We start from the raw sequence: 25,833 nt of genomic DNA, 5'->3' as shown, positions 1-25,833 counted from the left end.
GCCCACTGTAGAGTGCCTATATCTGTGGCTCCACCAGCTACAACACCCTGACATCCCAGGATTCCACTTGGAACCCAGCCCATACCAGGCAGCCAGGATGGACCCTCTTGGGCCTGCTGTAAGGGGAGGGGGCTCAGGGAAGAAGTCTCGGTCCCATAATTGTTCAGGTCTTGCTCTTCTTTCTCGTTTGAGATGTAGTATGTGTGTGCGCATGCACACGTGTACGTGTGTTGGAAACATTTCAGTCTTTACGCTTATATGTATGGTGCAACTCTAAAAAATAAAGACATCTTTCCACTTTCTTCATGATGGTATGTGATGAGTACGTTGCAAATGCTCTCTTCTGAGGAACACAAATCCCTAATTTTAATGAAATGCAATTTATTGATCTTTACTTTCATGTTAGTGGATTTTGTGTCCTTTTACAGAAATCTCCGTCTACCCCAGAGTCATGAAGATATTTTCTTATGTTATGTTCTAGACATTTTAATGTGTTTCACCTTCCATATTTGATCATATTTAGATTTGTTTCTTTAGGTGGTGCGAGTAGGAATCAAAATTCATTCTTTTTTTCAAATACATATTCAGCTCACCCCGTACTAGGTGTTGCAAAGGCCATCTTCCCCCCACTGCCTTGTTGGCTTTGTCAGGGATCGAGAGGCTTTTTTGCCCATGGTGAGAATGGGAAAGGAGCCTGAGGAGTGGGGGGCCTGCTTCCCTTGGAGTAGCTGCTACAGAGGAACTTGAACTCCCCCTGCCTCCCTCCTCCCTCACCCTCTTCTTTGCTTGCTCAGGTGCTCTGCTCAGGAGCCTGCACTCTGGAGTGCACAGCTGCCATGGGCCCCTGCGGCTGCTCCTGGCTGGGCATGTGGTCCGGGGCAAGTGGTGCCTCCTCTCTGGGCTGCTGCCTGCTCATCTGTAAATTGGGGATGTGCACAGGGGCCTCTTTCTGGAGCTGGAGTGGAGATGCAGTGGGTGCAAGCTGGGGCCCCACAGGTGGCTCGGCCAGGGCAGAGACCCAGCCTCCCTGCAGCCTCGGACTTGGGCAGGGGTGGGCAGGAAGTAAACCCCGCCACACAAGGAAGCCAGGTGATGGGAGGTGCTGGAAAGAGCAATGGCGGCTGGGAACTGCCCTTCTGGGGGAGGGCATCTCTAAGGCTCTGAGTTGGGTGGGCCCTCGTGGGTGGGCTCAGCCCAGGTTGTTTGTCGCCATTGTGTGTGTGATCCTGGCGCAGGAAGACAGAGCTCAGGAACCCTTCTTGTTTGTCCACTTTACAGTCCCTGTAAGAGGATCCCAGGCACTCCCAGGGCCTGCAGGTACCCTCTCCCCGCCCCCAAGCACACCAGGCTGCCGGGAGCAGAGAGCTTGCCACGCTGGGCTGTTTGCTCAGGCCCCTCAAACATCCTGTCCAAACAGGGTGCTGGCGGAGATGGCCTGCTCATCACCCTCCTGCCAGGTGCACGCGTTTTGCTGCAGCATTTCCAAAGCCACCATTCTTTAGGACTTTAATGTCTGGGAGAGGGGCCTGTCCAGAGGGGTCATGACCTCTGAGCCAGATTGTTCAGGGCACCCATTGTTCTGTGATCAAAGGCTGTTACAATCTCCAGAATCTCAGAATCTTTTTATAACAGAATGTCTCTTGAATGGGCAATACCTGCACACGATAAGAAACACATAAAAAATACAAAAGGGGCAAACAGTGAAATGTCAGTGTGCTTCCTCCCTCCCATGGTCAGGTCCTGCCCTGAGCCAACCAGTTACCACTGTCTTGGCTGTCCTTCCAGAAATAGTCCATGTATGTCTGTGTATCCCTTTAAAATGATAAAGCATAACTTATTTTTTTTTTAAGATTTTATTTATTTTGTTAGAGAAAGAGAGAGAGCACAGGCTGGGGAGTGGCAGGCAGAGGGAGAAGCAGGCTCCCCGCTGAGCAGGGAGCCCTATGTGGGACTCGATCCTGGGACTCCAGGATTATGATCTGAGCCGAAGGCAGACGTTTAACCGACTGAGCCACTCAGGCGCCCCTGTTCTTAATTCTTCATAGTACAGTCAGAAATCATACCATGTAAGTACAGGAAGATCTATCTAATTCTTTTTAACATCTGCATAAGAGTGGACAGATAAAACCTCAATTATTTAATCACCACCCTATTGATGAGATTTTGGTTGTTTCTGACCTTTGCTCTCACAAATTCAGGGGTAGCAAGCATCCCGGTCATACATGTTTATGCTCATGGGGGAGGGGAGTCTGTCAGCAGGTTAGATTTCTGGATGGGGGAAGTGCTGGATCACATTTTTTTTTTTTTACACTGCAACGCATCATTTTCTTTTTATTGCAGTTAAGATACACGTAACGTAACATTGGCCAGTTTAGCTGATTTTAAGTCAATAAGATGTGGTACATTCACATTGTACAAGTATACTTCATCCATCTCCAGAACTTTTTAAAAAGGCTTTATTTATTTGAGAGAGAGCAAGAGTCAGAGAGCACAAGCGGGAGTGGGGCGGGGGGTGCAGCAGAGGGAGAAGCAGACTGTCCACTGAGCAGGGAGTCTGACATGGGGCTCGATCCCAGGACGCTGAGGTCGTAACCTGAGCTGAAGGCAGATGCTTAACCGACTGAGACAACCAGGCACCCCATCTCCAGAACTTTTTCATCTTCCTAAACTGAAATCCTGTGCCCATCCAATGCTGACTCCCCATCCTCCCTCCCCCAGCCTCTGGTAACCTCTTTGCTACTTTTTGTCTCTCTGAATTTGCCTATTTTAGGTGCCCTATATAAGGAGAATCATATCTTTGTCCTTTTGTGCCTGGCATAAAATCAGTCTTTGGGTCACAATTGGAAATACTGTTAGTCTTTAGTCTGAGTCTTAGAATTTTCTAATCGTAGTATCTTTTGCGGTAATGTTATTGTTGTGAAGTGTTTGTGAATAGAAGCACGTATGGGACTTACATGACAATTAAAGGAGCACTTAAAGTGGGCACCCATTGGAGGTACCAGCCATGGGGACAGAGGCTGTGGCCCACCTGCCCTGACCCCTCCCACTCCACAGTTCCCACCATCCTGACTTCTGTGCGCATGTGTTCCTTCCTTTTCTTTATTTGTTTGTTTTTTTTTATATTTTATTCATTTATTTGACAGAGAGAGAGAGAGACATCGAGAGAGGGAACACAAACAGGGGCAGAGAGAGAGGGAGAAGCAGGCTTCCTGCTGAGCAGGGAGCCCGATGTGGGGCTCGATCCCAGGACCCTGGGATCATGACCTGAGCTGAAGGCAGACGCTTAACCGACTGAGCCACCCAGGCGCCCCTCTTCCTTTTCTTTAGAGCTGTATAGTCGTTTTGCTTTTTTTCCCTGTTTTTGAACTTCATATAAAAGGCAATCTGCAATATTCTTCTGTGACTTGCTTCTTCCCCCCACGATCCTTTCTGTGATTCATCCGTGTTGTTGTGTGTGGTTGTGATGAATTTGTGCACAACGTGTGGTCCTGCCATGGCTTATTCACCCTTTCTCTTGTCAAGGGGTGCTTGGGGTGTTTGCAGTTTGAGGCTTCTGTTTGTGGGTCTCCGGTGGAGACCACGGGCACCTGTTTCTCCTGGGTGTGTACCCGAAAAGGAGATCACTGCATCATTGGCTTTACTAGACAAAGTTAATTGTTTCCCAGAGTGGGTCTGTTCTCCCTCTGTTACTCGGGGATGTGGGAGGCGGGCTTCCTGCCGGGGCCTGTGAGGCAGGCGGTTGGCAGAGCATTTGGAAGCCAGGATGATGTGGCGCTGACCCATGTCACTGGAGACCAGAGAGAGGGCCACGGCTGCAGCTGTCAGATGAGGAGATGTCCTCCCTTTCCATCCACAGTGCTTGCAGATAACCAGCAGGCGAGGGACACCACACGCCCTCTGGGCCAGAGCTCGGGCAAGGTGGCAAAGTGGCCAGAAGTGGGGGAGTCTGCAAAAGCCCGGAGGAGAACAGAGAAGACAGGGAGGGATTGTTGAAAGCCCCGCCAGCTTCCTCCGCTGGAGTTTTTGTTCTATCCACCCATTTATTGGTCTGTCCCCTTGTTCTTTAATTAATTATTTGGTGAGTAGTTACCAAACACCTGTGTGCCAGGGCCGGGGAGGTACCGATTACCTGTTGTTTGCCAGGCACTGAATCTTCTCACCTCCCCACTCTGTGAAGTGTGGCGGAGAGAGGTTATTTGCCCATTTTACAGGCAAGGAAATGGAGACTCAGAGGATGAGTGATTTGCCCATGTCCCCTAGCCCGCACTCACAGCGACGGGAGAGGCGCGTCCATGCACCCCTCTGCCCCCCGCTGGAGACCGCAGCAGAGAGGTGGTCTGGGCCAGGTGGACAGGCCACACTTGCATTCTTCTCTCGCATTTTCCTAAGCCTGTGCGCTGGGCTGTGTATCTTAAACTCTATTTACACATCTGGAAAATCAAGATAATCATCCAACCTCGTGTTGTTGATGTAAGTTTTCCATGAGATGGTATACACTGGGGGCCTGGGATGCTCGATTCAGCCCCGGGCCCTGGGACCTTGAGAGGACTCAGACCCACTCTTGGCTTCTGAGACCCTCTCAGTCTGGTGGTGGAGACAAGCATGTCCCCTGACAGTGACATCACAGTGAAAGTATGTACCGAGTGCTGATGTGAATGAAGCCAGAGGAGGGGGCTGCTGGCCACCACCCCCACCCTGGGTTGGAGGTGGGTGCCAGTGGGAGCTCAGCAGATGGAGAGGCAGGGAGTCACATGTGGATTGGCTGGTTAGGGATGGTTAGTTGGACAGCACAGAGAAAGGTGTTCCCAACCTGGACCAGCATGTACAAAGACAGAGTGGCAAGGAGAAGCATGCGGGGCTAGGGTAGAGGGTGAGAGCCGGACATGACTCTGGGCTGTGATTGCCCCACCAGGGAGGGGTGCTTCATCCTGGAGGGCAGTGGCCTTCCAGGAGGGGTCTGTGGACCACAGGTTCCCTGAGCTGATTGGGACCGGGGAAGGCCAGGGAAGTAGGGTGGTGTGATGAGAGTTGGCATAGAGGTGAGTTTAGATACAGAAGTTAGGGAGCTCCTCTCTGAGGAGGTGAGAGCCCTGAAGAAGAACGGCCAGCCATGTAGACAGCGGGGGTGGGGCAGGGCACAGGAAAAGAGCAGAGGATTCCAGGCAGAAAGCAGAGTACATGCAAAGGACCTGGGGCAGGAATGAGCCTAGGGAGTTCAAGGAGTGGAGAGAATGAGTGAGAAAGAGGGTCAGAGAAAGGAGGTGAGGGTGAGGCAGTCAACAGGTCTTTGTAAAGAAAGGGGCACCGATGCAGGGGAGACCTTGGGGAGAGGTGGTTTGAGGGAAATCAGTTGCTGAACAGATTCTGGTGGTGGGAGCACCAGGGAGCACTGGTGGTGGTTCCTTGGCCAGCTGTGTGTGTGTGTGTGTGTGTGTGTGTGTGTGTGCGTGCGCGCATGAAACTATGACTGGAGACACGTGTGTGGGAGGGGTCGAGGTGGAGCAGGCACTTGAAGCTCAGAGCTGGATGAGATCAGCCAGGGCTGGGGTGGAGACAGAAAGGAAGACTCCTAGGACTGGAAATCTGAATGGTGGTGCCTAGGAACTTAAAAAGAACCAGAGAGAAAGACAGAGGCTGGGGACCTCCGAGGGGGTGCTAAAGGAAGGAGACCTGGAGGAGAGGCCTCTGGGCTGAGCCTTGAAGCACTGGGGTGGGGAGTGGAGGGGGTGTCTTCTGGACGAGATGAGGGTATACATCTTGTAGGGCTTTGCCTGGCTTTGCCTCCCACGTCTTGGACAGTACCAGGCAGCGCCAGGCTTGGCCCCCTCCTGTTCCAAGTGGGTGGCCCTCCCAGCATATGGGTTCATGGCCTCTGAGTTCCTTTGTCTGAAACAGAGGGAAGTCAGGTTGGGAAAGGCCAGGGGAGAATGGTGGGAAGTCTGCCAAACACAGGCTGAAACCTGGCTTCTGATCAAGGAGGGGGAAGGAGGAGAACACCATTCAATCCACAGGGAAGCAGAACCCCCTCTCAGAATGGTGCTGGTCAGATTTTCAGACAGGGCCTTCAGGATCAGCTATATCAAGTCGCCCATGTCATGAATATGGGAAAGCTGAGGCCTGGAGAAGGGAAGAGAAGAGGGGAAACTGAGGCTTGGGACTTCTAACTCACCACCTGATCTGTAAAGTGGGGAGACAAGAGTACTCACTCATCATAACTGTAAGAATGAAAGTTCTTGGACCCGAGCCTTGCACTAGCCCACACTTCATTTCAGCTGTTACGGTTATTTCAGTAGGGCACCCATTTCAAGTCACCTGGCTAAGACCCAGGGATCAACTGCAGTCTCCTGATCTCAGTAGGGCAATCTTGGAGAAGGCTTAGGGAGTAAGAGTTCAGTCCATTAAAAGAAAGATATGAACTTGAGCTATGCAGAGAAGGGATAAGCTGCCTAGGTGGGGTGAGCTCCCCATCACCAGAAGTATTCAAGTGAGACATGACTCCCACGTGCCCAGAGTGTAATGAGAAAGGATTAAGCATGGAATGGTGGCATCACTTCCAGTGGCCACAGAGATTCGAGTGCCTTTGTAGAGAAAGAAACAGACAAGAAGGAAGCTCATAAATAAACAAGATTTCACATAGTGATAAGTGTTATGAGGATCCTTAAAAATGAGTGATGTGATGAGAGTAACTGGGGCTGGTTGGATATGCTGTCACTTGCCATACAGGGATTTTATGCTTTTATTGTATTAAGGTTTTCCTTTTTACTTGTGGATTTTCTTTCTCCCCCCCCCCAGCTTTATTGAGATATAATCGACATATAATATTGTGTAAATTTAAATACACAATGTGATGATTTGATCTACATATGTATTGTGAGGTGATTACTACAGTAATGTTAGGTAATACATCCATCACTGCACAGAGTTGCCATTTTTTGTTGTTGTTTGTGGTGAGAACATGTTAAGATCTATTCTCATAGCAACTTTCAAGTACACAATATAGTATTGGTAACTAGTCACTGTCCTGTGCATTAGATCACCAGAACTTATTCATCTTATAACTGGATGGAAGCTTGTACCTTTGGCCCAACATCTCCCCATCTCCCCAGAGGGCCCCCCCCAGTCCCTGGCAGCCCCCAAATGACTTTGTTTCTTTGAGTTTGGCTTTTTTTTTTTTTTTTTTGATTCCACATATAAGTCAGATCATACAGTATTTGTCTTTCTCTGGCTGACTTAGTTCACTTAGCATAATGCCCGCTAGGTCCATCCATGTTCCTGAAAATGGCAAGATCTCCTTTTCTATGGCTGAATAATATTCCATTATATATATGTATACATATATATACACACACACACATACATATATACACACCTATACATACAAATCGATATGTACATATACATTTGTGTACATACATATATACATGTATGTATACACCACATTTTTTTTACCCATTCATCCATCAGTAGACACTTAGGTTGCTTCCATGTCTTGGCTATTGCAAATAATGCTGCAGTAAACATGGGGGCACAGGTATCTTTTTGAGACTGTGCCTTAATTTCCTTCAGATATATACCCAGAAGTGGAAATGGTTAGTTCTATTTTTAAATTTTGGAGGATCTTCCATACTGTTTTCCACAGTGGCTGCGTCAATTTACATCTCCACCAACAGTGTACAGGGTTCCCTTTTCTCCACATCCCACCAATACTTGTTATCTCTTGTCAAATATTAGCATCCCTAACAGGTGTGAGGTGACATCTCATTGAAGTTTTGCTTTGCATTTCTCTGGTGATGAGTGATGTTGAGCATCTTTTCACATACCTATTGGCCATTTATATGTCCTTGGAAAAATGTCTATTTTGTCTTTGCCCATTTTTAAATTAATTTTTTTTGCTATTGAATTCTATGAATTCCTTATATATTTTGGATATTAACCCCTTATCAGATATGTGGTTTGCAGATACTTTCTCCCATTCTGCAGGTTGCCTTTTCATTTTGTTGATGGTGTTTTTTTGCTGTTTGATGGAAGCTTTTTGGTTTGATGGAGTCCCACTTGTTGATTTTTGCTTTTGTTGCTTGTGTTTTGGTGTCTTCCAAAAACTCACTGCCAAGACTGATGTTAAGGATATTTTCCCCTGTGTTTTCTTCTAGGAGTTTACAGTTTCAGGCCTTACATCTAAGTTTTTAATCCATTTTGAGTTGATTTTTGTATATGGTGTGAGGTGTAAGGGTCCAGTTTCATTTTTTTGTGGATTTTACTTCCGAAAACAGCTCTCTTTATCTTAAAATTATTTTCTTAGGTTTTCCTCTAATACTGCCTTTAGATTTGGAATTTGTTTTTGTGTGCAGTGTGAGGTAGGTCCCAACATCATATATTCAATCCTTTCTACATTGAGTTTGAATGTCACCTTTATCATATACGATGTTCCCATATGTACATAGTTTTCTTTCTAAATTCTATCATTTCATTGATCTCCTTGTCTCTTTAGTTATTAGAACTTTAAATATACTTTTTCTTTTCAGAATTTTTCTTCGGTGTTCTTAGACATTTCCAATTTTGGATGAATTTTAGAACCAGCTTGACAAATTTCATGACAAATTATGTTGGGACTTTGTATTGCATTGAAGTTGTAGATTAAATGGAGGAGAATTAATGTCTTCAAGGTACTGAATCTTCCCATCCAGACACATGGGATATATTTCTGATAAAATATACTGTTATATCTATTAGACAATTTTTTTTCTTCATGTGGATTTAGCATGTTTATGATAGATTTATTTCTAGGTCTGTTTCTGCTTTGAATGAGATTTTTTTCGATTACCTTTTCTATTGTTACTCTTGCATAGGAAAGCACTAAATTGAGTATCTTGATTTTGTTTTTGGCTACTGTATAATTTATTATTATTATTATTATTATTCCTTAGCATTCATTTTAATACTGTGTTAGTTTTTGTTCCTTTGGATTTTCTAGAAAGATGAAACCATATAACATCTGCAAAGAATGACCATCATCTCTTTGTTTCTAATATTTCTACTGCCTCTTTTTTTTCTTACCTAATTGCATCTGCTAGTATCTCTAGGACAACACTAAACAGTGTCAATAGGCATTTTTGTCACATTTCTGATTTCAGTGGGACAGGTGTCTAATGTTTCACCACTGAGTGTGATATTTGCTATTTGTTTCTGGTAGGTAATTCTTTTCATTCCTCCTGGTACAGACCTCAGGTTGTCACGAAAACTTATTTTCCCTCTTTTACAGAAGGGGACTTGAAACTTAGAAAAGTTCAATAACTTGAAATGCCCACTCAGCAGATGAAGCTGATGATTCTCAGTGAACTGTCACTCTTTTCCTGGAACTTTGCAGGCTGCTGACATCCATTGGCACATTTGTTCTTCAGCTCTGCTAGATTATGTGAACTGCTCAAGGATAGTTAAAGGTCTTTGTAGGCTTCAGCAGTTGTGCAGCTAAAGGTCCTCCTGGTAGAGAAGGACACTAAGTCTTTAGAGAGAAGAAACGGCTATACATGGTAGCACAAAGATGTGGACCCAGGCTCAGAGTTATCCCATTACACCCTGCTGTCCCCCCAGCATGGATATAGATATTCTAGATGAGCTTTACCATTTTTTGGTTTAAAATTTTTTATTGAAGGATCGTAGCATACAATGTTATATTACTTTCAGGTGTAGAAGATATCAATTCAACAATACTATACATTGTTCAGTGCTCACCACAATGAATGTAGCCACCATATGATGTTATTACAGTATTTTTGACTATATTCCCTAAGCTGTGCTTTTCATCTCTGTTTATTTCATAACTGGAAGTTTGTATCTCGTAATCCTTCTTTATTATTTCACCCATCCTCCCACCACCTCCCCTCTGGCAACCACCAGCTTGTTCTCTGTATTTAAGAGTGTGTTCTTTGGTTTTTTTTTTTTATTTGCTTATTTGTTTTGTTTTTTACATTCCACACATAAATGAAATCATATGGTCTTTGTTTTTCTCATCTGACTTATTCCATTTAGCGTAATACCCTCTAGCTCCATCTACTGTTGCTGCAGATGGCAAGATCTCATTCTTTTTTAGGGCCGAGCGATATTCCATTGTATGTATGTGCCACATTCTTTATCCATTCACCTATAGATAATACATTCCGGTTGCTTCTGTATCTTGGTTGTTATAAATAATGCTGCAGTCAACAGAGGGGTGCAGTTATCTTTTCCAAATCAGTGTTTTGTTTTCTTTGGGTAAATACCCAGTAGTGGAATTATTGGATCATGAGGTATTTCTGTTCTTAATTTTTAGAGGAACCTCCATACCATTTTCCACAGTGGCTGCACCAGTTTGCGTTCCCACCAAAAGTGTAAGAGGGTTCCCCTTTCTCTGCATCCTTGCCGACATCTGTTGTTTCCTGTGTTGTTAATTTTAGCCATTCCGACAGGTGTGAGGTGATATCTCATTGTGGACTTGATTTGCATTTGCCTGATAATTAGTGATGTTGAACACCTTTTTATGTGTCTGTTGGCCTAGATGTGCTTTATCTTTGCATGTCATTTATTTTTAGGTCTCAGAAGCAAATGGTTGGGTTAATTATACTCATTTTCTGGCACCTTACACATCATTTTCTCTGTAAGACTCTCTCCTGTTTTATTTATGTATTTACTCCCTTTTCCCCATTGCCAACGTCTGCCCCACCAAAGGCAACTGCTCTCTTCTGTTTAATTTGCATATGTGTGTGTGTTTTTAATTTATGTGCAAAATGTGCGTTGTCATTTTGTCTGCAGTATTTTTAATTTGTGTAACAGATCTCACCTGGCTTCTGCCTTTCCCCCCAGTGCTTTTTTGTGCTGCTCCCTCTTGCTGTGTGTATGTGCGTCCAGCTTCATGTTGTTGTGTGTACATCTAGTCTGTTATTTCGGACAGCTGTGGAGTCCTCCATGGAGGACATCCCCAAATTCTATTCAGCCACTTCTCCACTGATGAACACCCGCTTCCACAAATGATGCCAAAGTCTGGCATCCTGTCGTGGTTGCTTTATGGGCCTGGGTGAGGCCTTCCCTGGAATGCATAGCCAGGAGCAAGACCACTGGGTCCAGGACGATGTGTCTACTTAATTGTGTCAGTGATGCCTTATCTCCTTCCAGATTGGCTGTGCCAGTGACCACTTCCACCCCCAGGGCATGAGGGCTCCCCCCTGTGCCTGGCATGTATCACTCTTTCTCATTTTTGCAGTTTAATAGGTATTTTACTTTGGGGTGTATTTTATGTTAATTTTCAGGAGCTTATTCTATTTTCTATTCTATTCTATTTTCTCAATGGCAATTCTTTGCCGGTTCTAGGCATTCCAAAAATGTCTCCTAATCTGTCAGCAGTCTTCTATTTGTCCGTGGGGTTCTTTGTTATACAGAGAATTTTAATTTTCAGGTGGGCAAAGTCATCTGTTTTTTTTAAGCTGTAGTCAGTGCCTTTCAGTTTTAAGACATTCCCCTACCCCTTCCTGCTCCTGCTCTCCCAGCCACACAAATATTTTCTCCACTAACTTTCCTAGATGAGATTTTTTTTTTTTAGAGAGTGAGAGAGCGAGCAAGTGGGGGAGGGGCAAAAGAAGGAAGAGAGAGAATCTCAAGCAGGCTCCCTGCTCAGCTGGACCTCATGACCCTGAGATCATGACCTGAGCCAAAATCAAGTTGGATGCTCAGCCCACTGAGCCAACCAGGCACCCCTCCTAGATGAGTTTTAAATTTCCCTCGCTGTTGGTATTGATTCTTATGCCTTGTCCTGTCTTGGTGCTTAGGTCAGGTTCCTTAGAAGCAGATCCTGAGGGGCAGCTGGGTGCGTCAGTCAGGCGGCTGCCTTCAGCTAAAGGTCATGATCCTGGGGTCCTGGGATTGAACACTGTGTTGGGTTCAGCGGGGAGTCTGCTTCTCCCTCTCCCTCTGCGCCTCTCCCCCTGCTCATGCTCACTCTCTCTCCCCCCCCCACCAAAAGTAAATAAATAAAATCTTAAAAAGAAAAAAAAAAAGCAGAGCCTGACTTGAGGGTTTGTGCATGTGGTGGTTCATTTGGAGAACTGGCCTGGGGAGAGGGAAGGGAAGGAGCTAGCCAATGCCCCCGATCCCACTGGGAGCTCTGGAGTGTGAATGGCCCCACACACTGTCCCCCTTGAGGCAGGGCTGGGTTTTTGTACCCCCTCTAGTCACTGATAGTTCTGCCAGCCTTCTCCCCCGTAGGGTGGACTTCAGCTCGCAGGCAGCTCTCCAAAGCAGGTCGTACTTAGGAACTGCTAGCAGCCACCCTGCACAGCTGCGGGGGGTGGGGGGGTGGGGGTGGGGGTGAGTGAGTCACCTGCCCGGGCATGGGGATCCAGACAGGCCCAGCAGCATCTTCTATACCTGCTGACTCTGGACACCTTGGAACCAGGTGCCTCCTCTAGGGTGGTGACTCTGCCTGTGTTGCCACCCACAGTGTCCACGAAGGATCTGATCGAGACATGCTGTGCGGCTGGACAGCAGTGGGCCATCGACAATGACGAGTGCCTGGAAATCCCCGAGAGTGGTGCTGAGGGTGACACCTGCAGGTAGGGTGGGCACCCCGGAGCAGGCACAGTGGCCCGTTGACTTTTTCCAGACCCCTGCTTGCTCTGCGTGGGCCCCGGCAGTGCCCCGGGGGGTGCATCTGCTCCACCTGTCTCCACGTGCATGCTGTGGCTGCCGGGAGCCCACCGGCTGGGCTTTCTCCAGGTGTGGAGAGCCCAAGGCTGGCTGCAGGAATAAACGAACCATGTACATCTGTAGCTGGACTGATGAGCATGGTTAGGAGAGCGTACAGTTTGGAGTCAGCGTTAGAGGGCCGCATCACCTGGGAACAGTGAGATGCCTCACTTGTGCTCAGCCCACGAGAGATTTCCCTCCTCAGCTTGGACCCGGAAGCCTTCAGCCCTCCTTTCTTTCCCCTCTCTGCTACCCTAGGGTCTCCAGAAGGCTGGCCCCTCAACTGTCCTCTGTTGTCTGTGTTGATTGTTTTCTCTGACTCTCGTCAATCATTTGTACCTTTGCCCCTTCTGTGCTACGCCGGGAAGATGTCTTGGTCAGCCATTCACCTCTCCTTTTTCCCAGAGTTGCCTTCTTTCCCAACCTACTTATTTTTCTAGATAAGGAGGACAAGGTTCAGAGAGGTGATATGATTCACCCAAAGCCACACGGCTCCTTGGGAGCATGGTCAGAATTAGAGGCCCTGTTTCCTAGTGTCTAGCCCTCCATGCCTCCTTTAGAGACATTTAAATTCTAACTTTGTACCTTTCCCTTCCCTTTTGTCATCCTACCAGTTTGGGGGCTGCTTAGGAGGTAGAGCATGCATCGTTCAGGAGTTTTGAGCTTAGTGGCCCTGAGGTGTTCTTGTATCCCTCTTGTGATGGGAAACTCACTACTTCATAGATAGGCAGTTCCATCACTGAATAGCTCCCACTGGGATGTGCCCTTTCTGAAGTGAGGCTAAACCTCACCTCCTGGTGGCCCCCCCTTTTGTATGCTGGCTGCCCAGGGCAGCCCTACAGATATGGGGCACACGGCCGAGGGGCCTGGAGGCTGCTTTCTTCCAGGCTGAGTTGCCCACGCTTCCTGGGGTTGAGTTTCCCTCTCCTCAGCCCTGTGGGGACCTCAAAATGCTGACCCCCTCCCGCACTGGTCAGGGATAGACAGTGTGGAGTCCAGTGTTCTTGGTGAAGCTCAGACACAGAACCCATGTTCTTTGATGGGGACGGGTATGCTGGCTTTGCCGAGGCCCCCGCCACCAGCACGGGCCTTGCTTGCAGTGGACCTCTGGCCGGGCCTTCCCTCTCTGAGCCTCCGTTTCCTCCTCTGGGAAATGGGACCAGTCATCCCTCCTGGAGGGGGTCACTGGGAGGATGGGGGCTGGCACTCGGGCGGGGCTGAGGCACACCTCTGTTGCAGGACAGCCCAGAAGCACTGCTGCGTGTCCTACTTGAAGGAGAAGAGCTGCATGGCTGGCGTCATGGGGGCCAAGGAGGGCGAATCCTGTGGGTCTGAGGACAATGACACCTGTGGCGTCTCCTTGTACAAGGCAAGCCCGACCTGTGGCATCCGTAGCCTGGGCCCGAGGTCCTCGCAGGCTGGGGGGTTAGGCTCCCTGTGGGACTCCTTGGGGGCTCTTCATCTGCATAGAAACCATCATCAGCTATTAGAGTGGCCAGTTCATTCAGGAACTATTTGATGAACACCAGCCTGTACTGGGCCACTTTAGGCATTAAGGATGCAGAAATGAACAGCACATGAAAAGACCTGCCCTCAAGGGCTTTCTGTTTCTGTTTTTTCTTTTTCTTTTTCTTTTTTTTTATTTTAAAGATTTTTATTTATTTATTTGACAGAGAGAGAGACAGTAAGAGAGGGAACACAAGCAGGGGGAGTGGGAGAGGGAGAAGCAGGTTTCCCGCCGAGCAGGGAGCCTAATGCGGGGCTCCATCCCAGGACCCTGCGATCATGACCTGAGCCGAAGGCAGACGCTTAATGACTGAGCCACCCAGGCATCCCTGTTTTTTCTTTTTGTATCTGACTTATTTCACTTCGCTTCACATCCTCAAGGTCACCCACATTGTAGTGTGTGTTAGACGCTCTCTCCTTTTCAAGGTTAAATAACCGTCCATCGTGTAGTTATGACACGTTGCGCTGATGGCACTTGGGTTGCTTCTGCCTTTTGCCTAGTGTGAATACTGCTGTGAACATGGGGCTAAGAAGAGCCTCTCTCTTGAGGACAGTGTTTCACTTCTACTCTATTGGCTAGAACTTAGTCCGGTGGCCACACCGAGCTTCCAGGGAGCTGGGGAATGCAGTCTTTCTTCTGGAGAGGTCATGTGTGGCCCCAGGCTGCATCCTGGGGGCCCTGAGTGAGTCCCCTGGGCTCACAGTCCATGGAGAAGGCCGATGAACTCTGAGCGGCCGGGCTGTGGGCAGTGATGGTGCGTCTCTCTCCAGCAATGCTGTGACTGCTGTGGCCTGGGGCTCCGTGTGCGGGCTGAGGGCCACTCGTGCGAGTCCAACCCCAACCTGGGCTACCCCTGCAACCATGTCATGCTCTCCTGCTGTGAGGGTGAAGACCCCCTCATCGTGCCTGAGGTCCGCCGGCCTCCGGAGCCCGAAGCTGTACCACGGAGAGGTGAGTGAGGGGCAGAGACAGCTGTTGGGGCTTCCAGCCAAGGCTGGGTGCCCTCTTGCCTTCTGTGGGAACCCGGGGTCCACTGTCACCTGTGGCAAGCTCTGCTCCATGGCCTCTGATGGTGGCCTCTGCCCTTTTATTTCTGAGATTGTGATCCCATTCAGCTATGTATGTACCATCCACACCCCGCACCGAACCACCAACTCCCTGCTACCCTTTCACACTCCACTCTCCCATGTCCGCCTGCACCTCCCCGTCCACTCTTCTGTCCATCCATCCATCTATCCATTTCATCATCCCCAGCACATCCTGCTGACCCTGGTCCATTTCTCCACCCATTCATCCTACTACACCGTCCATTCCCCTGTCCCCTCATTGGGCCACTCACACGTCCGTCCTTCCATTAATGTGTCTACCCAGCCACATGAGCACCCACCCGTCCACTTACCCAGCCACTTACCCTTCTGCCTATCCATCTGTCTGTCCATCCATCCGTCCATCCATCCATCCATCCTTTTTCTGTCCATCTGCTCATGTATTCATCAACCCACCCAGCAGCAAACCTTTCACTCATTCACTCATTCACCTTCCTCCATCCATCTGCCCTCCATCCCCGTGGAGGGATGACATCCCTATGTTATTCCGTGTCTTCAGGGTACAGGATAGAACTAGTAGAGAGAATGCATTCAGAAATGGTACCCCACCCACTGATCAGCCCCTTCAGGACAGCACTGTCTTTCTCCCTGAATTCCCAGTGCTTGGCCCCGAAGAGTCACTAGCAAATAACTGAATGAATGCTGGGTTTGTTTGGTGGCCTCCCTTTCACCACCATGAGCCCTTTGAGGGCTGATCAGGACTGTGCCCTCTTCCTCTGTGCCCCTGCCCAGAGCCTGCCCCCAAGCAGCCGTTGGCTATGTGTGTGGGAGCTCTGGTACCAGTGCAGGGCCTGGAGCCTGAGCAGTCTTAGAACTTCCAGCCTTCCATGTCCCTGGGGTCTCCTCCTTCCTCTGACTGCCATGTGCTGTGGTCCCTGTTCCAGCTACCATGTCCAGCTGCTGTCACCCTAGCCAGGGATGTCTCCTGGACTCATGACCATTAGCCTTCTTTGTGCCTGTGGGTCAGCAGGAGACTGATGAGGGTGTCCCAGTGAGCCCACAGGGACTCGGCTAAGAGGGACTGGACAGCCTTACCAGGCTAGCGTGGACACAGATCCGTGTCCAGTCCAATGGAATACCACTTGCTGGGGTTGGCTGTAGGGGCCTGGTGGAGCAGTGCTGTTAAGGTCTGGTAAGTACCCAGAAGGGTTTGGTTCAAGGTAAAGTTTGGGAGAAAGTTTGGCCTTAGGAGTCAGAGGGTGGGGACAGGGCCAGAGGTGCATGTTCCTCTCCTCCAGTGGGGAACTGGTGGGTAACCTGGGCCTCAGGAGACATAGATGGTAGGGTCAGACTGACCTGGGTTCCCGTCCTGCTTAGGTGACCTTGGGCAAATCACTTTGCTCCTCTGAGCCTCAGTTTCCCCCTGCCCGGAATATGGTATGAAGAGCATGCTGCTGGTGAGGGTGAGCTGAGCACCCTAGAAATGCTGTCCGGCCCTCAGCACGCTCGGCAGAGCCCTGGGCCCAGGCCCGTCTGCTGCCCACCTGCAGCGCCAGGTCTCTGGGCCAGACCACCAGCTGCCACGGCCCTGCCTGCATGCACCAGGCTGGGGCTGATTGGGCTGGAGCACAGTGTAAACACCCTCAATATGAAACATGTTTCTCAGATGTGACCTCATGCAGTTGGTCTCTTGGGCAGCTCGGCTGCCTGGGGCCAGTGAGCAAGGCTGAAGTCCCATGCTGACTGGGAACACAGAGGGCTGCGGGTCCCCTTCCCCATTCCATTACTAGTATATGAAGATCCTCCAAGGCAGCTCAGCCCCAGGAGCCTTCTCTGCCTCTCCCACCTGCTCCCCATGGCAGCCCTAGGAGGCTGGAGAGACCCAGTGCTGCCCAAGGGAACATGGCTGCAGAAGGCCCAAGTGAGCGTTCAGATCCCCATCTGACAGAACACATGTTTAGGTCCTTTCTATTGCTAGGGGTGGTCTTCCCAGATGTCACTGAGATCAGGGGTCTGAATCTAGTTCAACACTTTAGCCAAAGCTTTCTGGGGACTGTTACGGGCCTGGCTCTGTCATATTGCAGGGCATAAAGACTTGGACCTGGCTCTGATGGGTTCATTCTTATTGTTGGAGGTCTGTTTGTTCGTCTTTTCATCCATTCATCCATCCATCCATCCATCCATTCATCCATCCATCCATCCATCCATCCATCCATCCATGCTTTGTCCATCTGCGCTATCTTAGCTGGGCACACAGAAGATTCTGAGGAGGACCTACACTGATTTCCCAAGGGCTTACAATGTCAGCCACCTGCTGGGGCCAACCCGTGTCCCATCACGAGCACTGACCCCCACTCTAGTTGCAGAGGCAGAGTTGGCAAGCCGGGAGGCCCTGTCCCTGGGCACAGAGACTGAGCTGCCCAACAGCCTGCCTGGTGATGACCAGGATGAGTGCCTGCTCCTCCCAGGGGAGCTGTGCCAGCATCTCTGCATCAACACTGTGGGTTCCTACCACTGTGCCTGCTTTCCTGGCTTCTCACTGCAGGACGATGGCCGCACCTGCCGTCCAGGTAAGGGCTCAGACGGCTGGCGCAGGGGCTGATCTTGCCAGTGGAGCATGGTGTTCCTGTGATGGGCACAATGCGCTCCTTCCCCTCCTGTCACCCTACACATTGGAACCCGTGGGAACTGGAGGCCCCTAGCAATGGGGTTTGTAAGGCCAGGTGGACGGGTTGAAACCATCTGCTCCATCTGAAGCTCCATTTGCGTGGGCTGCCCCAGTGCCCCACCCTTGATCCCAGTGCAGGGCCAGGACCCAGGCTACAGAAGCTCCCACCAACTCAACTCAAACTGTGTTCCCAGCACTCGGCCTGAGGTGGTCAGGCTTCAACAGGCAACCTAGGAGGCTGCCTCAGTCCCTGGTCTGGGAGGCTTTCTGCCTATCAGCTGTCCAGGGTTAGATATGTTTTTAGTCTAGGAACTCACTCCCCTCCTTCCTCTCCTCCTCCACCCCAAATAGCTATGAGATCAATTTTGCCTGGGGTACATTGCTTCCTGAGCCTCAGTTTTCTCTCCTATGAAATGGGTAGGAGAGGATTAAACAAGGCAGTCTCTGTCAAATGCCTGGTGTGGTGCCCAGGGTGTGAGAAGAGCCTGAGGCCAGGCTGAAGGCATGAGCTGTCCCCCTCCTATCTGCTCTGCCCATGACAGATGGTGACCCCCCACAGCCAGAGGCTGCAGAGGAGTCTGCACTGAAACCAGATTCCTCCCAAGTGGCCTCCAACACCATCGTGCTACCAGTGCCACAGCCCAACACCTGCAAAGGTAACCTGGGCCATGGAGTGGGTCAGGGCTGCCTGCAGGGGGTGAGCTCCCCAGTGCTGGGCATGTGCAAGATGGTCTCCTGCCAAAGGGGTGCTTCTGCTTTGGGAATTTGGTTGATCTTGCCTGTCTGGAGGTCAGGAGTTGAGAGTGTAGCTGAGGAGATGAGGTTGTATGTAGGGGAGGGGGAGCCTAGGGCCAGGGTGTGACCCCAAGCAAGTCAGTTAGCGACTTTTCATCTCAGGTCCTATAATATGGAAAGAATAGAATCCTTGCTTAAGAAACTGTCTTGGAGACTGCTTGCAGTCCTGTGTGGAAAGTTCTCTTTGTTCTTCCTCTCTTCCCTCTTTCTTGTTCCTCCTGTCTCCTTATCCTTTCCCTCCTTCCCTGTCTTCTCTGTTCCCTCCTCTCTGCCAGCACTGTGACTCTAGGGAGGGGTTTGGTGTCTGAGCGGCGGTGGCAGTGGGAGGTCCTGAACATCGTCCCCGACACCAGCTGGCGTATGAGCCGATTTACTGGGGGAGCTTGTGGAAAGGACTGGGGCTGGGGTTCCTTGGCTCCCAGGACCCTCTGCTGGTGCCGGAGGTGATAAGCCCGGTGGTCTCTGATCTCCATGTGGTTTTTCCCCAGACAACGGGCCCTGTAAGCAGGTGTGCAGCGTCGTTGGGGACACAGCCATGTGCTCCTGCTTTCCTGGCTATGCCATCATGGCGGATGGCGTGTCCTGTGAAGGTGAGTACCCCGGGGCCTCTATCCCACTGTGCAAACCTCAGCTGGCTGGTGACGGGGGCCCCAGAGTGGAGGCGGGGCAAACAGAATGAGGTGGAGGCGTTCTGGATGTGAAACTCACTGTGTTAGTAAAGGAATGGGTCTGGCTGCTCTGACCGGAGCCCCAGATAGAGGAGCTGAAACAGCTCTTCCCTCTCCTGATACCATGCAGAGGCGTGTGCATGCTGTCCAGGGGTATGCAGAGGCGTGTGCATGCCGTCCTGGGGTACGGACAGGCATGTGCCTGCCGTGCAGGGGTACACACAGGCGTGTGCCTGCCATCCTGGGGCACGGACAGGCGTGTGCCTGCTGTCCAGGGGTACGGACAGGCGTGTACCTGCCGTCCAGGGGTACGGACAGGTGTGTGCATGCCGTCCAGGTGTATGCACAGGTGTGTGCATGCCATCCAGGTGTGCCCACGGGCGGGCCAGGACTTCAGGCCTCTTCCATCTTGTTGTTCTGCCATTCTCTGGAACAGCGCTTCTCAAACTTCAGCATGCCACAGAGTCACATGGAGGCCTGGTGACAGCACGGATCCTGAGAATTCCACAGAATTCCCAGAGATCTTGACCCACTAGGGCTGGGGTGGGGCCCAAGAATTTGTGTTCCTGATAAGGTCCCTGGACCACACTCCGACTAGCCCTGTCTCCTTGGCTGAGGTTGGTCTGTGACCACCGTGTTCTTGTTCTAGCCTCGTGCGGAGAAAGAGAAGGAGGGGAGTACATGCCCTGTTGTTGTAATGCAGGACTCAGAAGTGATGCTCGTTGCTCCCCACTTGTCTCTGAGGGGGAGCAGGGCTGGACAGCAGGAGCCCCAGTTAGATGGCACGTGCTCAGTTCTGTTACTGAAACCAAAGAAGGGGCAGTGGATGTTGGTAACTCTGCCATTCACAAAAGGACCAAAAGAGCCAAAGAGAGACCAAAAGCTTGTCCCGCTAGGACCAGGTCTTGTCTTGGTGGGACTTCAGCGGACCAGGACCTCCCGCTGTGAAATGGGGACATTGGATCCGGCACCTGCTGGGGTGCTTCCCACAGTGAATAACACCTTGAGAGCAACCTGAGAGACCTCGAGACGACACCTCCTCATGTCTGGAGGCAGGACAAGCATGGAGCGTGGAGACAGTCTAGGAAATACTTTAGTTCAGGTTCAAGTTCAGGAGATGTGACTTCGATGGGTGTCCACGGATATCCACATCCCTATCCAAAGCTGAAACCCCACATCTAGCCCTTTGGCCGAGACTGTTCTGATGTGGATGAAAACCATCCACCTGCCCAGAGAGGGCAGGAGGCTGGTCCAGGGCACACAGCATGGCATGGCAGTGACTGGCAGACCTTTCTCCCAGGTGGTGGGAGCAGATCTCAGGTGGCCTCTGGGTTTCCGTCCCCATGCCTCAGGGTCCTGAAAACGTGAGGACTGCATCTCTCCTGGGTCGGGACTCCTTCGGTCCCTGTCAGGCCTCAGGCCAGTGTCAGTGTCTCCGGGTGTCTGCGGGACCCCTGGCAGTAAAGACTGTGAGGTCCAGGCCGGAGGTTGCGGATGGCATTCTGAGGGGGCAGTCTGCCCTGCAGGGAGATCCTGCTAGGCTCCACCCTGTTTAAAACAATCAGATGAGAGTTACCAACCATGAAAACTCAAGATTTTTTTTTTAAATGACCAGATTTAAGGTTTGTCTTCAAACTTCTGCCCACAAGGGGTTCACAGTCCTGGTCTCCCCATAGACAGAGCACAGGGCCCAGAGTGCCCCAATGAGCGCCTTGTCCCCCAACCCCTTTTCCTATGTATGTTGCCAGCTCAGTCCATTAGGCACTTAAGTTCCAGACCCCTGCCATTGCGTGGCGCATTGACTGCCTCTGGAGGTGGACTGTCCAGAGCCGGGTGGGAGACGGCCCCTGGCCCCGCCCTGCTGTGTGCCCGTGGGCGGGCCGCCTGTCCTCTCTCAGCCTCACCTTGCAACCTGTCCTCGCTGGGGTTCTGGCTCTGACAGCCTTTTGACCCTACAAGCTCAGACTTGGGCCCAAAGCCCAGAGGTACAACTGATACGCTAGGAGGCCCTGGGCGGGTCCCTGCCCCTCCCTGGGTCTCAGTTTCCCTCTCTGTCACGGAGTGCTTCATGACAGGCCATGCCCCTCTAACGGCCCTTCTGTTTTTCCTCCTGCGGCCGTCACTAGACCAAGACGAGTGCCTGATGGGCACTCATGATTGTAGCCTGCGACAGTTCTGTGTGAACACCTTGGGATCCTTCTACTGTGTCAGCCACACGGTGCTCTGTGCCGAGGGCTTTATTCTCAACATGCACAGGAAGTGCGTGGGTAAGCGAGAGCCCCCTCCTGCCGCCACTGTCACGGCTCTCTGCTCTGCTCCACGCCATGCCGCCACACCGTGGCCACATGCTAAAGGGCCTGCCCTTTGCATATGAGCTCTCAGCACCACCGGCACCCCCTGCTCCGTGTCACGCCCTCTGTGTCCTGGTGTCTTGTCCCGCTGCTTCATCGACGCCACAGGGAGGCTGCTTTCCCCAGGGACCTGTGTGCCCGAGAGTCAGAAAACGAATTGATGTGTGATGCGGCTGGGTCGTTGAAATGAGGAGGCCCCATGTGCCGGCAGCAGGATAGAGTCCATGGGGTCTGGAGGCAGGGAGGCCTGTATTTGAAGCGGGACCCCCTAGGAGCTCTGTGGACTTGGACAAATGTCTTCCCTTCTCCAAGCCTCAGTTTCATTACCTGTAAAAAAGGAGGCATTGATCCTCCTTTAGAAATGATGTGTGTACGGTGTAGCGCAGAGCCTGGGGCACAGTGAGCATGTGATGTCAGCTGCTGAGATTACCCTTGGGGGCTACTAGAATACCCTCCAGAGGTGAATGGTTGGAGTTGGGGTTGGGCAGACCCAGCATCGCACCTCAACTCAGTGTTCATTTGCTGTGTGATGCTGAGCAGTGGAGCTCCCTCTCTGATCCTGTTTCCTTGCCTCTAATCTTGGGGCCAGAGGACTGAGCAAGGGCTGCTACCCAGCGGGACCTAGCTCCTGGCCTGAGTGTGGATGGGGCTGGTGCTCAGTAATGGCCCTTCCCTCCTACCTCTTGGTGCATATGTGCGCTGGGGGCGGGCAGTGAGAAGAGCAGACTTGATGCTCTCCCATGGCTGGGACTTCAGGTGTGCCCTGGGGGCAGTGAGAAGAGCAGACATGATGCTCTCCCATGGCTCAGGGGCCTGATGTTTTCATGGAGGAAACATGATGGTCCTCAACAGAGAGAACCAAAGTAGCAGGGACTTGGGGCAAAAGGTTGGAAATGCTCCAGTAGAGACACAAACAAAGGGAGAGGTCATCCCCACTGGTGGCATCTGGACACACTCCCCATAGAAGATGGCATTTGCGCTGGTCTCTGAGGATGGATGGGACTTGGAAATCGGGAAGGGCATGCAGGGTGGAAGGAAGAGCTCGAACAAAAGCGTGGAGGTAGGAACAGTGCAAAGTGCATCCAGGGCACGTGATCAGAGCCCCGTCTGTCTTCTCTGTGCTTGGGGACCATGTCCAGCCCGGACATGTTCTCTTCCTCACCCTCCGCCACTGGGCAGATGGGCCCACGGTGCTGGGCTGAGGGGAAGCTGTGGACATGTTTGCCCCTGGCCTCCAGCTGTCGGCACAACATGCACCCTCCCGAACCCGCTTCTCCGTGGCTGGGCAGCTCTTCCTGTCTGGGTCGTGTCTGTGTGTGGATATCTGGGAAGGTGGATCCTGCCTGGGCATGTGAGGACCCCTCCCAGGACGCCCTGGCCATGCCTGGGGGTGTGGGCTCCCCCAGTGCCCTGGACAGAAGACCTCATACTAGAAGGGGCCCCCAGGCAGCCAGAAAACAGGTTCTGGGATTAAAAGAGCAAAGGTATATTTCATTCAGCAAAATTTATGAGCTCACATTCTCGTTCTTTCATGTCTCTCTGCTTGTTCATTCTGCACTGATGCCCCAGTGCCCCCCTCCTGCTCCACTGACATGCTCATTTTATCATCTGTTTGCACTTGTTCTCCCCATCACTTCTTCACGCAGAGACGAGGACCGATGTCTTCTGCGGTTCATCTGCTAGCTCCAGGCTTGGCTGTGAACCCCGGCTGGTGCGATGAGAGACTTGCACCTGGGTGAAGAGTGTGCCCTCTGTGGCCAGACTGCCTGGGTTCAAAGCCTGGCTCTGCCACTTTCTAGTTGCAAGACCTTAGACGAGTCCATTAGCCTCTCAGCCTCAGTTTCCCCATCTGTGAAATGACATAGTAGTCACACCTGCCTTTGTCACCGTGGAGATTGAGTTAGTCCACGTAAAGAATATTTGATGTCATTTTTATGATTCAACAAATGGGTTACCCTGAGGCAGCCTGCATAGGTAATGAGCTCCCCATCACCGAAGGTATGTAAGCCAAAGTGGGATAGGGTGGATCCAAGTCCAGAAGACTTCTAATGGGTGTATGATTTCTGCAGTTTGTCTTTTGTGCCCTGCCCTTTGAGGACCATCTTGGCCCCTGGGAAAAGTGTTGCAGATGAGCTGTTCTGCTAGATGATGGGAAGGAAGCGGCCCCAGGTTTTGGGGCCCATCCCGCAGCAGCATGGAAAGAGCACAGCTCTGGGCTGGGTGCTCTGGGTTCCCTTCTTGCTGCTGCCATGTGCAGGCTGTGTGACTTCGGTCCAGTCAAGTCACTTTGCTTGTGAAATGGCATCTGTAAATGGCCAGACCCCTAGCGAACCTCAGTTAGTGTTGGCTGCTGTTTCTTATTTTTTTTTTTAAGATTTTATTTATTTATTTGAGAGAGAGAATGAGAGAGAGAGAGAGAGCACATGAGGGGGGGAGGGTCAGAGGGAGAAGCAGACTCCCCGCTGAGCAGGGAGCCCGACGTGGGACTCGATCCTGGGACTCCAGGATCATGACCTGAGCTGAAGGCAGTCGCTTGACCAACTGAGCCACCCAGGCACCCGGCTGCTGTTTCTTATTACCGTGGTTCCTTCCAGGCTGTTGGGGCTGTGGAGCTGTGGCCTTTCTGGGGTCGTGGAAGCATCTCTCCCTGTCACTCCATCCTGGGAATCAGAAGTCTTTATCTTGCGCAGCCAAGCCTTCCCAGGAAACTGCTGGCCCGAAACTCTCCGTTTCCCACCTCTCCATCCCCTCCGCCCCCAGAGTCAGGGTCAGCCTGGCCTCCATGCCCTTTGGTCACCTGTGAGTTTGGAAGGGGGTCTTTCCCCACAGCCCTGCACCCCACCTCTCCACCTGGCCTCCATCATCCTTGTAGATGTAGGTCCCAGGTCACCGCCCCTGAGAAGCAGCTCTGACAGTCCAAGGCTCCAAAACAGCAGCTTTTCTCCCCAGTATCTCTACCTTCCCTGTCCCGTCCCCATGCCAGGCCGGCAGTTCCTTGAGGGCGGGCGCTGTGGCGACACCCCCGCTTGGCCGGCTGGGCCTGGCACAGAAGAGGGGCTGGCTAATGTGTGTCCAAGGGATGAATGCATCAGGATTGTTGCGCCTCCCTGCCAGGTGGAGTGTGGAGGTGGCCGGCACGGGGCGGGTCATCCGCTCATGCTCATCCTTAGCACCAGAACCTGGGGCAGGTTCTCCCACCCTCCCTTCTCTCACCTTTGTGGGCTTCTCCCCTTCCCAGTTGCTCATCCCAAGTCTGCTCTTGGCCTCTTCTCTATGCCCTGTCCCCTAGGGGACCTCAGCCCCTGACCGCTCCCCAGTCAGTGTCTCCACTCAGACCCCTTCCGTGAACTCACATGCGTGCCTGGCTGCCTCTTGACACTCAAACTCAGGGTGTTGGTGGGGTTCCCAGCCTTCTGTGCTGGCCTGATCCTCGCAGCCGTCCCCATCTCAGGCTGGCACCCTCGCCTGTCCAACCGCTCAGCCAGAAAGCTCTGTACACCTCTAGGCTCCTCTTTCTCGCTCACCTCTGGCTCATCCATCAGGGGATCCTGTTGGCTCTACCTTCACAGCATTTCCAGACCTGACTTGCTTCTCCTCACCTCCATGGGTGGTGGTCCAAGCCCCATCATCCATCTCCTGTTCTAGCAGCCTCTATGGCTCCCACCTCCCTCTGCATCTACAAACACTCTCTTCTCTCCCCTGCACCCAAACCCCCTCCTGGCCAGTTCTGAGTCTGAGGCTGCCTGGCGGCCCCCTCCTCAGGACCCTGGCATCCATTGTCCCCTCTGCCTGGAATATCTGCTGGACTCATTCTGTCAGCCCTTCACATGCTTGCTCAAATGGCCTCCTGTCTGAGGATCCCCCGGACCTCCCTGCTGCCCTCTCTATTTCTCATTCCCTTCACCCTGCTCTGGCTTTTCCACGACACTTATGACCTCCACCCTCCCTACTTGTTACTTGTTTATTTGTGTCGGCCCCGGCAGGGATTTGTCTGTCTTGTTCACCGTCGGATGTCCTCCGGTGCCAAGAACAATGCTTGTTGGCACAGCAGACGCTTGATAAATCTTTGTTGAATGAACGGCTGCAT

The 25,833-nt window shown here is 51.4% G+C and overlaps 1 protein-coding gene across 2 annotated transcripts in view; it reads left to right on the top strand.

The window, feature by feature from the left end:
• Nucleotides 1–25,833, top strand: part of FBLN2 (fibulin 2) — an 85,172-nt gene that overhangs the window by 43,415 nt on the left and 15,924 nt on the right. Inside the window, exons 3-9 of one of the 2 annotated variants that reach the window (XM_025885751.2) lie at nt 12,467–12,578; nt 13,951–14,080; nt 14,989–15,169; nt 17,625–17,834; nt 18,475–18,588; nt 19,216–19,317; nt 21,522–21,662. In XM_025885751.2, the coding sequence (XP_025741536.1) occupies nt 12,467–12,578; nt 13,951–14,080; nt 14,989–15,169; nt 17,625–17,834; nt 18,475–18,588; nt 19,216–19,317; nt 21,522–21,662 (990 nt within the window). The remainder of the gene's footprint in view (nt 1–12,466; nt 12,579–13,950; nt 14,081–14,988; nt 15,170–17,624; nt 17,835–18,474; nt 18,589–19,215; nt 19,318–21,521; nt 21,663–25,833) is intronic. The other variant, XM_025885752.2, reaches the window with a different exon arrangement.

The sequence above is a fragment of the Callorhinus ursinus genome, unplaced genomic scaffold (assembly GCF_003265705.2).
Source record: "Callorhinus ursinus isolate GAN/ISIS: 27379988/994484 unplaced genomic scaffold, GSC_fseal_2.0 scaffold15, whole genome shotgun sequence".
In the NCBI taxonomy this organism is placed as follows: Eukaryota; Metazoa; Chordata; class Mammalia; order Carnivora; family Otariidae; genus Callorhinus; species Callorhinus ursinus.
The sequence above is the reverse complement of the archived record's forward strand: the minus strand, read 5'-3'. Positions and strand labels throughout refer to the sequence as shown.